This window comes from Pseudophryne corroboree, chromosome 9, assembly GCF_028390025.1.
Source record: "Pseudophryne corroboree isolate aPseCor3 chromosome 9, aPseCor3.hap2, whole genome shotgun sequence".
NCBI classification, from domain to species: Eukaryota; Metazoa; Chordata; class Amphibia; order Anura; family Myobatrachidae; genus Pseudophryne; species Pseudophryne corroboree.
In genome coordinates, this window is record NC_086452.1 from 385043582 (window position 1) to 385054640 (window position 11059).

Consider the following 11059-nt stretch of genomic DNA (forward strand, 5'->3'; position numbering starts at 1 on the left):
TATCGCCAATTTATGCCCCCCTTCTCTTTGTTACCCTGTTTCTGTAGTGCAGTGCAGGGGAGAGACCTGGGAGCCTTCCTCACCAGCGGAGCTGAGCAGGAAAATGGCGCTGAGTGCTGAGGAGAATAAGCTCCGCCCCTTTTTCGGCGGGCTTTTCCCCGGTTTTTAAGAAACTGGCCTGGGTTAAAATACATACATATAGCCTTAATGGCTATATGTGATGTATTTATTTTGCCACTAAAGGTAATTATATTGCTGCCCAGGGCGCCCCCAGCAGCGCCCTGCACCCTCCGTGACTGAGTCAGTGAGCCGTGTGACAACAATGGCGCACAGCTGCCGTGCTGTGCGCTACCTTCAAGAAGACTGAGGAGTCTTCTGCCGCCTGCTTTCCGGACCTCCGTTCTGCCGTCTCTTCAGCGTCTGTAAGGGGGATCGGCGGCGCGGCTCCGGGACGAACCCCAGGCTGACCTGTGTTCCGACTCCCTCTGGAGCTAAGTGTCCAGTAGCCTAAGACTCCAATCCATCCTGCACGCAGGTGAGTTGGAAATCTCTCCCCTAAGTCCCTCGATGCAGTGATCCTGTTGCCAGCAGGAATCACTGAGATTGAAACCTAAAAAAAAAAAACTTTGCTAAACAGCTCTTTAGGAGAGCCACCTAGATTGCACCCTCTCGGACGGGCACAAAAACCTAACTGAGGCTTGGAGGAGGGTCATAGGGGGAGGAGCCAGTACGCACCATGTGACCTAAAAGCTTTTTTAGATGTGCCCTGTCTCCTGCGGAGCCCGCTATTCCCCATGGTCCTGACGGAGTCCCAGCATCCACTAGGACGTTAGAGAAAAAGTGTTTTTTTTTGTGCATGTGATATATCACAGGGAAGTGTGATTGGCATTCTCGGGACACTCCCAGGCCCCGTAGCCCTCTATCCAGCCCATCAGATATATCTCATGGCACAACTGTATGCCGTACGATATATCTTATGCAATGTATAGCGGCTTCATCAATCACATGCGATATATCTTATGCAAAAATAGCACAAAAGTACCAAATCGTATGGAATCACTCCCGGGAAGGTCCTGGGGGAATTCAAGGGAAATTGCAACCGACTTCAGCCTCAGACATATCGTTGTAGTGTATGGGGCCCTTTAGGCGCTGCAAGGACAAACGAGTGAGAAAAAAGCTGGCAGACACCCAAACAACAAATGAATGGATTCAGTATGTATTCCCGGCGGATGGGATCCTGGCTGTCATGATTCCACCAGCGGGATCCCGTCCGCCAGAATGCCGGCAGTGGGGCAAGCGCTAGAAGGCCCCTTGCGGGATCGCTGTGCTCGCCACGCAATGCTAGCCACAGGTTCTATTCTCCGTCGGTAGCATTTCACCGCTGGTCGGGATTCCGGTGTCGGCATTGCGACCGCAGGGATCCCAACTAGCAGTATTTTAACCGCTTCCCAACTGTATCGCCTATTTGCCTTTTCCTACTATTATTTTTTTTATTTATATGGCGCCAGAAGGAGCCCGCAGCGCCTTACAGAGGACTGCGTCTCTCATCCACACGCATTACTTGTTCACACTCAAAATTACAGGACTTTATCCGGGCTTCTCCCACTCTGTGGAATGCCCTCCCACGCACAATAAGACTTGCCTCTAATTTCCAAACCGTTAAACGTTCCCTGAAAACTCACCTCTTCAGAAAAGCCTATTAAATTCCAGACCCACCCACATAACCTTCAATGCTTCCCTATCCAATTACATCCTCTCTGTACAGTACACATATCATCACATATCTTGTCTTTCTTTACTCTCACACCCTCCTGATACTTGGCCAACATTGCGGGGTGGCCATATCATACAACCCCTTAAGAACCTAGCAATCTGGTGGACCATTAAGCAATAGGTAGCATCTATCCTTGTGTATCCATGCCTATTTCCCTATAGATTGTAAGCTTGCGAGCAGGGTCTTCCTACCTCTATGTCTGTCTGTTTTTACCCAGTTTTGTTCTATTACTTTTGTTGTAATTGTAAAGCGCAAAGGAATATGCTGCGCTATATAAGAAACTGTTAATAAATAATAATAAATAAATAACACAAACAGTATAAACAAAGCATTGCAGGACATGGACGTGGTTTATAAACATTGCTGCGTCAGCAGTCACAATACTATAATAAACAGCAGGGTGGCAGAACCAAAAGGGCTTGGTGTCACTGAAGGCATTCGGGAGGAAATTATGGTATAAGTAAGGGAAAAGAAATGCACATGAGGGAAGAGGGCCCTGCTCGTGAGAGATTACAGTCTAAACGGCCCCATACACTAGAACGTTAATGCACAACTTAATCCGATTCCGACCTTTCGGGCCGATATATCGGATGGAAAGTGGCAAATCGTATGTGTTCTACATCCCATCCGATGCGCGGTCCCGTAACCATCGGAACGGAGCCCCTAGGTCGTTGGTGCTGCACTCATGATAAATCCGAATCAGATGGAATTGGATGGGAAAAAAAAAGTGTGTTTTTGTGCATGCGATGTATCGCACAAGTTTGACTGGCATTCTCCAGGACACTCCCAGCCCCCGTAGCCCTCTAATCCAGCCCATCAGATATATTTTATGGTACAATTGTAAATTTACAGTGGCTTGATCAACCGCATGCAATATATCTTATGCAAAAATAGCACAAAAGAACTAAATTGTATGAAATCACTCCCGGGAAGGTCTCGGGGGAGTTCAAGGGAAATCACATCTGACTTCAGCCTCAGACATATCGTTGTAGTGCATGGGGCCCTTTAAGGTCTCTCCCCAACCACTTAAACCATTATAGCCAATATACTGGGCAACTGGGTACAACCAGCATTTTCACGCAAGACTCAAACTCATGACGGGATATTAATGTTGGACTAAAGACAAATGAGATTTAATCATGTTTCTCATCATTATACCTTGCTGTAGTCACCTAGCTTCTATCAAGTTTACTGCTTGTCCACAGTAGAGAAGTTAGAATTGTTTCCCTTTGTCATCATCCTCGCCCCCACCCTGATTTGGGTCACTTTCACATCTCCATTTGTCAAATAAACACGATACCCTATTCACACCAAAATCCCAGGTCCAGCTCAGTTCAGTGAACATGGGGTTCAAGCCGTGTCACAGCAGCTTAAAACCCGTTCACACGGCACCTTGAACCCAGGATACTGCCGGGGCTTCTTCACTGGTGGCTGCTGGAGAGGACATCATCTCCAAGTGCCAGTGAGCCGGCTCTCCATTGGGTGTTAACAGGAACCAGGTCGTATGACCCTGGTCACCTGTTTACACTGCCCAGTAACACCAGTCCTTCCGAGAACCAACCCAGCTTGCTACCCAGGATGGATTCCCAGGTCACTTGACCATGTTATTTTTCGGAAACCCTTCCACACCAAGCCGCGACCCGGGTTATTGCAGCGGTGTGAAAGGGGTAGAACATAAAAATAGCCTGTTGCACTCTGGGCCCTAGGCAAGAACCTTTGTTGCTCAACGGATGATCCACCTATGGCCCTGCCCATGACCGAGGGACTGGGCCTTATAATAGGATTTTAATTACCTACCGGTAAATTATTTTCTCGTAGTCCGTAGAGGATACTGGGAATCCATTTAGTACCATGGGGTATAGACGTGTCCACTAGGAGACTTGGGCACTTTAAGAATTTGATAGTGTGCACTGGCTCCTCCCTCTATGCCCCTCTACTAGACTCAGTCTAGCAAACTGTGCCCCAGGAGACGGACATACTTTGAGAGGACAGATAAGGAAAGTGGTGAGATTACGAACCAGCGCACAGAACAATAGGAAAGCTATGCTAATCAAACTTGAAACATGAACAGCAACAGCTGAATAAAACAGAATACTTAACCAAGTAACAGTGCAGGAAAAACGAAGCACTGGGCGGGCGCCCAGTATCCTCTACGGACTACGAGAAAAGGATTTACCGGTAGGTACTTACAATTCTATTTTCTCTTACGTCCTAGAGGATACTGGGAATCCATTTATTACCATGGGGAAGTACCAAAGCTCCCAAACCGGGTGGGAAAGTGCCGAGTTCCTGCAGAACTGATTGGCCTCTGAGGACCTTCAGTTTGGTCAAAGTATCGAACTTGTAGAACTTTGCAAATGTGTTCCAACATGACCAAGTAGCTGCTCGGCAGAGCTGTAAAGCCGAGATACCCCAGGCAGCCGCCCAAGAAGAACCACTGACCTAGTAGAGTGGGCCTGTACAGATCTAGGAACCGGCAAACCTGCCATGGAATAAGCATGCTGGATCGTGAGCTTGATCCAGCATGCAATAGACTGCTTTGAAGCAGGACACCCAATTTTATTGGGATCATAGAGAACGAACAGCGAGTCGGATTTTCTGTGACAAGCTGTTCTCTTTACAGTACATACACCTTCAAAGCCCTCACAACATCCAAAGACTGAAGTAGCAGAGGTGTCCGTCACAGCCGGAACCACAATAGGTTGGTTGATGTGAAAAGCGGACACCACCTTAGGAAGAAATTGCTGACGAGTTCTGAGTTCAGCCCTATCCTCATGGAAAATTAAGTAGACTCTTGTGAGACAACACCTCTAGTTTCTTCCATATACAGTGGTAATGTTTATATGTTACCCCTTTCCTGGCTTTGATCATAGTCGGAATGACCTTGTCAGGAATCCCTCTCCTGGTTAGTATCAGCCGTTCAACCTCCATGCCATTAAACATAGCCACGGTAAGTCTTTATAGACGGGCCCTGGTGCAGAAGATCCTCGCGAAGAGGTAGAGGCCACGGATCTTCGAGGAGCATCTCCAGAGGGTCCGCGTACCAGGCCCTTCTTGGCCAGTCCAGAGCAATGAGTATTGCTTGAACCTTTTCCCTTTTTATTCTTTTTAGAATTTTTGGGATCAGAGGAAGTGGAGGAAACACGCACACCATCTGGTAGACCCACGGAGTCGTCAGCGCGTCTACCGCCACTGCCTATAGGTCTCTCGACCTGGAACAATACTGCTTGAGCTTCTTGTTGAGACGAGAGGCCATCATGTCGATTTGTGGATATCCCCACCGACGTGTCAAGCACCTGAACTCTTCCAGGTGAAGGCTCCATTCCCCCGGGTGCAGGTCGTGTCTGCTGGGGATGTCTGCTTCCCAGTTGTCTACTCCCGGAATGAAGACCGCCGACAACGCAACGGCGTGATTTTCCGCCCAGAGGAGAATTTGACACCTCTGAAATTGCTGCTCTGCTTTTTGTTCTGCCCTGTCGGTTTATGTATGTCACCGCCGTTACATTGTCCGACTGGACTTGAATGGACTGATTCCGAAGTAGAGATGAGGCCTGCAGAAGGGCGTTCTAGATAGCCCTGAGTTCCAGGATGTTTATTGGAAGGACGATTTCCTGACTTGGCCATCTTCTCTGAAACTGCACCCCCTGGGTTACTGCTCCCCAACCTCTGAGGCTTGCGTCCGTGGTTAACAAAATCCAATTCTGAATCCCGAACCTCCGACCCTCGATGAGGTGAGAAGTCTGTAGCCACCACAGAAGGGAGATCCTGGCTCTTGGCGACAGACGGATCCTCTGGTGCATGTGAAGATGCGATCAGGACCATTTGTCCAATAGATCTAGCTGGAAGGACCTCGCATGAAACCTTCCTTACGGAAGCGCCTCGTAAGAGGCCACCATTTTCCCCAAAAGGCGAATCCATAGATGCACCGAGGTTGGCTTCAGGACAGCCCGAACCATCGACTGGATTTCTATAGCCTTCTCCACGGGAAGGAGATTCCGTGTCCAGTACCATTCCCAGAAAGGAAAGCCTTTCCGTCGGTTCCAGGTGAGATTCTGGTAAATTTAGAATCCACCCGTGATCCAGGAGTAGTCTGGTTGAGAGGCGAATACTGTCCATCAACTGCTCCCTGGATGGTGCCTTTATCAGAAGACCGTCCAGGTATGGAATAATGTTCACTCACTGTTTGCGGAGTAGAAACATGGGAATTCAGAGTTGATCGCAGCAGCAAATTTGTTAGCAGTTGGGCAAAGCCATGTGCACCGCAGGGGGGGGGGCAGATATAACATGTGCAGAGACAGATTTCGGTGGGTGTGTTCAAACTGAAATCTAAATTGCAGTGTAAAAATAAAGCAGCCAGTATTTACCCTGCACAGAAACAAAATAACCCACCAAAATCTAACTCTCTGCAATTATATCTGCCACACCTGCAGTGCACATGGTTTTGCCCAACTGCTAACAAATTTGCTGCTGAGATCAACTCTGAATTACCCCCATCATCTCTGCCATCACCTTGGTGAATGAACACTCTCAGCGCCATGGAGAGGCCAAATGGCAGGGCCTGGAACTGGTAGTGGCAGACCTGCAGTGCAAACCGTAGATAAGCCTGATGAGGCAGCCAGATCGGAATGTGAAAGTACGCATCCTTGATATCCAGAGACACTAGGAATTCCCCCTCCTCCAGACCCGAGATCACCACTCTCAGAGACTCCATCTTGAATTTGAACACTCGTAAGTACGGGTTCAATGAGTTGAGGTTCAAAATTGGCCTTGCCGAACCGTCCGGTTTCGGTACTACAAACAGGTTGGAATAACAGTCCTTATTTTGCAGCTGAGGTGGAACTGGAACAATCACCTGAGTCTGTACCAGTTTGTGAATGGCGTCCTGTAAGGTTATACTTGCTTCTTGTGAAACGGGTAAGCATGATTTGAAGAATCTGTGAGGTGGGAGCTCCTGAAACTCCAGTCTGTAGCCCTGGGAAATAAGATCTATGACCCAGGGATCCTGGTATGTTGTTGCCCAGATGTGACTGAAAAATTTTAGTCGGGCTGCAACCTGCCGTTCTTCCAGGCATCGCGGTCCACCGTCATGCTGAAGGCTTTGAGGAAGCAGAATTTGAGCGGTGTTCATGTGAACCTGCAGTTGCTGGTTTTCGTGGTTTACCTCTAGCACCTCTTGTGGCTGTAGAAGAACCTCTGGCTTTGCCCTTAAACTTGGCAGTCCGAAAGGACTGTAGATTAGGTCCTGAGAAAGCCTCCCTGGCTGGGGGAGATGCAGAAGGAAGATACGTGGACTTACCCGCAGTAGCTTTGGAGATCAATTTGTCTAGTTCATCTCCAAATAAGGACTCTCCTGTGAAGGCCTTCCACGCCTTTCCTGGAGTCCGTGTCGGCAGTCCACTGGCGTAGCCATAAGCCTCTGCGTGCTGACACTGCCATAGCAGGGGTGCGTGCATTAAGCAAGCCTATTTCTTTTATGGCTTCAACCATAAAATTTGCAGAGTCCTATAGATGTTGCAGGAGTAAAATAATCTCCCCCTGAGGCAAGGTACCTAACCCCTTGATTAGGTTACCCGACCATTTGGCGATGGCCTTAGTAATCCACCCACATGCTATAGTGGGCCTCTGGGCCACCCCAGCAGCTGTATACAAAGATTTGAGTGTATTCTCAATTCTACGATCAGCCGTGACTTTTAGGGAAGCTGCACCAGGGACAGGCAATACAATTTTCCATGACAGCCTGGATACTGATGCATCCAGTATCGGTGGATTTTCCCACTTTTTCCTATCCTCAGGAGGAAAATATTATATCAACCTTTTAGGGATTTGAAATTTCCTGTCAGGATTAACCTACGATTCTTCAAACAGGGTATTTAGTTCCTTTGACATAGGAAAAGTGGCTGAGGATTTCTTTTTTTTATATTAAAATAAGATTCCTCATTCTCCTCTGTTACCTTATCAGGGATATGCAGAACTTCTCTGATAGCTTCTACGAGAGCCTCTATTCCCTGTGACACAGTAGCCTCCCCCTCCTCTGAGTCCACCTCCCCTTCCTCCATGTCTGACCCGTCATCATCAGAGTCAGACTGCAGGATATGAGCCAAGGGGCGTTTTTGCGGACAAATGGCAGGGGACTGAGATGCTGGTTTGGGTACGGAGTCTCTGTTCATAAACTCAGACATCGATTGTCTTAAGTATTGCATCTTTTTCTCATTGCGGGACAATTTATAAGAGATATTGGAAAACATTCCCCTAATGGAATCCAGCCAAGCTGGCTCTGCCCCGCTAGCCTGGGTGGGTACACTGCACTGAGTACATTGTAGTGAACCCCCTGCAGAAGAGGAACACTGTGCCTTACATGAAACACACTCTTTGTCCGACATACTGTGACAGTGACAGTACACACACAGGAACAGGTTAAATGCACAATTAACCCACAAAGAGCCCTTCCATTGAGACACAGAGTTAGCCTGGAGCCAGCACACAGCGCCCTTACTGCTAATGCCAAGCTTAGCTGGGTCGCATACCAAGTACCCAGATTGGAGACTTAGTACACCAGTAAGCGCTCCCCCTGCTATGACCCCCTGGTACCGCTGAGGTAATCTGGAGTCTGTCCGGAGGAGCTGCACATCCCTGTCAGTCAGCATCTGTGTCCACTGCATAGGGGAAATGGTGCTGGTGAGCTGCTGGATCCGCTCATAGTGAAGCCCCGGCCCGTCAATGGCGCACGAACTTCCCGCTTTTTTATACTGGCTGAGGTACTTTTTAGTGCTTAAAATGGAGTCAGTCGCCTTTTAAGTCTGTAATGCCAGTCTGGGTACTCTGTACACCCGTAGTGTACTTAGACTTAGTTTGCTCCCTCAGAAGCGGTGCGTTCGCACTGTGTACTGAGTCTGGAGACTCCGCCGCCCCCGTAGAAGCCGTGCGTCTCTGTACCCTCATGCCGCCATAATGGCCGGCGACCCACTAACCAGGACGCCGGCTTAGTACTCACCACTCTTCTATCTTCTGGCTCTGTTAGGGGTGGCGGCGTGCTGCAGGAATGTACGCTTGCTGTGGTGGGGCTTGCGAATAGTTTCCTCAGGAGCTAGTGTCCTGTCAGCGGGGAACAGGATCATTAACCCTTCAAGAGGTTGGGCCGTTCCGACCCCCTAAGTCCCATGAAGCAGGCAGGATGGTGACATCCAAGCCTGCCTGAAAATAACAAACATTTAAACTAAATGCAGAAAACTCTTAAGGAACTTCCATGTGACATGACCGGCTCCTCCGGGCACATTTTCTAAACTGAGTCTGGTAGGAGGAGCATAGAGGGAGGAGCCAGCCCACACTATCAAATTCTTAAAAGTGCCCAAGGCTCCTAGTGGACCCGTCTATACCCAATGGTACTAAATGGATTCCCAGTATCCTCTAGGACATAAGAAAAATAATAAATGTGACACAATACAGATGCAGGGTCAGTAATAAAGAGACCAACGACAGAAGGCAGTACTAAGGATGGCATTATGGAAGGACAGTGCAGGGGAACCTAACCCTGTGGCTAGCCTAGTGACCCCCTCCCGCGTCACTCACCCACTCGTTGGCCTTTGCACTGAAGCTATACAGAGCTACCTGCCCGGTCACGTCTACAATGCCGCTGATGTAAGGGTCGTTGTGGCGCAGGGCAGCCAGGCTCATCTCATGCCCCACTTTACTCCGCGGCTCCATCTTGGATGAGGGCAACAGCCTGCGCACAGCCTTAATCCTCCCCGGAATCCTGAGCATGTCCGCAACGTTCCGAGCGAAGAACGGTTCCCTTCGTCACACATATCAGAGTAACTGCTTGCGAAGCCCAGATCCTGGGGTCCCTGCCTGCTGAGCTTATATCTTGTTGACCAGGGCATGCTAGTCCAGAAAACCAAAGCCAGGAGAGCCACAGACGTGCCCCTGCCCCGCGGTAGCTGCCAACAGCTGGGCACCATTTCCAAGGATAGCAGACAGCGGCAGGTGCTGATAATGGGCATACAGGTTGGCATTGCGCACCTGCATTTCAGCAAAGTAAACTATCACTGGAAAGTGTTTCCTACAAGATTTATTCGATGGGCAAAGTTATTGTATTATATTTTAAATAGTCGTGTTCTACATGATGCATGTAGTTCTTCGTAAGGGAGAGATGTATCAAACATCGGAGAGAGCTAAAGTACCAGCCAATCACCTTATGACTGACATTTGTCAAACATAGCCTGAAACAGGTTGGGTATGGGATGCCAGCGGCCGGGATCCCTGCGGTTGGCATACCGACCACAGGATCCCGGCCGGCAGAATGCCAGCGGGGGGCAGCGTAACGAAGCCCCTTGTGGGCTCGCTGCGCTCGCCACAGGTTCTATTCCCACTCTATGGGTGTCGTGGACACCCACGAGTGAGAATAGTCCCTGTAAGTCGGCATTTCTAGCAGTCAGGATTCGGTTATCAGTATCCCAGCCGCCGATAACGTGGTTACATCCCCCTGAAACATGACAGGAACTGATTAGTTGGTGATTTAACAGTCTCCATTTTAACGTTTTCCAATGTTTGATACATCTTCCCCTAAATGTTCTGATTCCGCATTCTCTATATATTAATCGTTATGGAAGTGAATATTTAAAATAAGATGATAGAATATGTATCATTATAATCTATCAGTGCTCAGTTTTAAGAACCAATGTTTGCATAGGGAGACCTTATGTAATGCAGTATCTATAGGGAACATTCAATTGTATGTAATGTTGAACAGCACCAGGACTGAGTACCCAGAGCTATTCAGTTGGCCACGCTGTAAACTCGTGACTAGAGGATTTCTGCTCGCACCCTCCTGAGGTGCAAGCAGAAATGCAACCAAACTAGCGCGGCGATGCTAAAACAGATAGGAGCCGCTCCAAGAGAGGACGCTGGTTACAAACACAAATTGTTATAGAGTACATTCCTACATTGGAGTTCACGGTTGTTCTCCCTGTATGTACACAGTTCTTGCTTTTATTCCTCCAGAAAACATAAAAATCCAATGTGTAATAGGCCTTCAATTATAATTCACATATATGGCAGCCAGTGTGAATTCGCAGTTAGTGTCAACAGACACACAGATAGAAGACCAGTCCACCATCATGCACGCTTTTTAAGCAGCTGAAGAGGAGGGCGTACCCCGCTCACACTTTAAATTGGTTTAAAGCAAATATAAAGGATTCTTTTACTCCAAATCCTAATATACTTGAGGACAGGGTACAGCATGATATCCCGGCTGACGGGATGCTGGCTGTCAGGATCCCGACAGCGGCA

General features: G+C 48.5%; 1 protein-coding gene across 2 annotated transcripts in view; it reads right to left on the reverse strand.

Annotated features, from left to right (window-relative positions):
- DCP1A (decapping mRNA 1A) overlaps positions 1-9596 on the reverse strand; it is a 233182-nt gene extending 223586 nt beyond the window's left edge. The window contains exon 1 of one of the 2 annotated variants that reach the window (XM_063940808.1): positions 9341-9596. In XM_063940808.1, coding sequence (XP_063796878.1) covers positions 9341-9532 — 192 coding nt within the window. In that variant the 5' untranslated portion in view covers positions 9533-9596. The remainder of the gene's footprint in view (positions 1-9340) is intronic. The other variant, XM_063940807.1, reaches the window with a different exon arrangement.
- Between the last annotated feature and the right edge of the window lie 1463 nt (positions 9597-11059).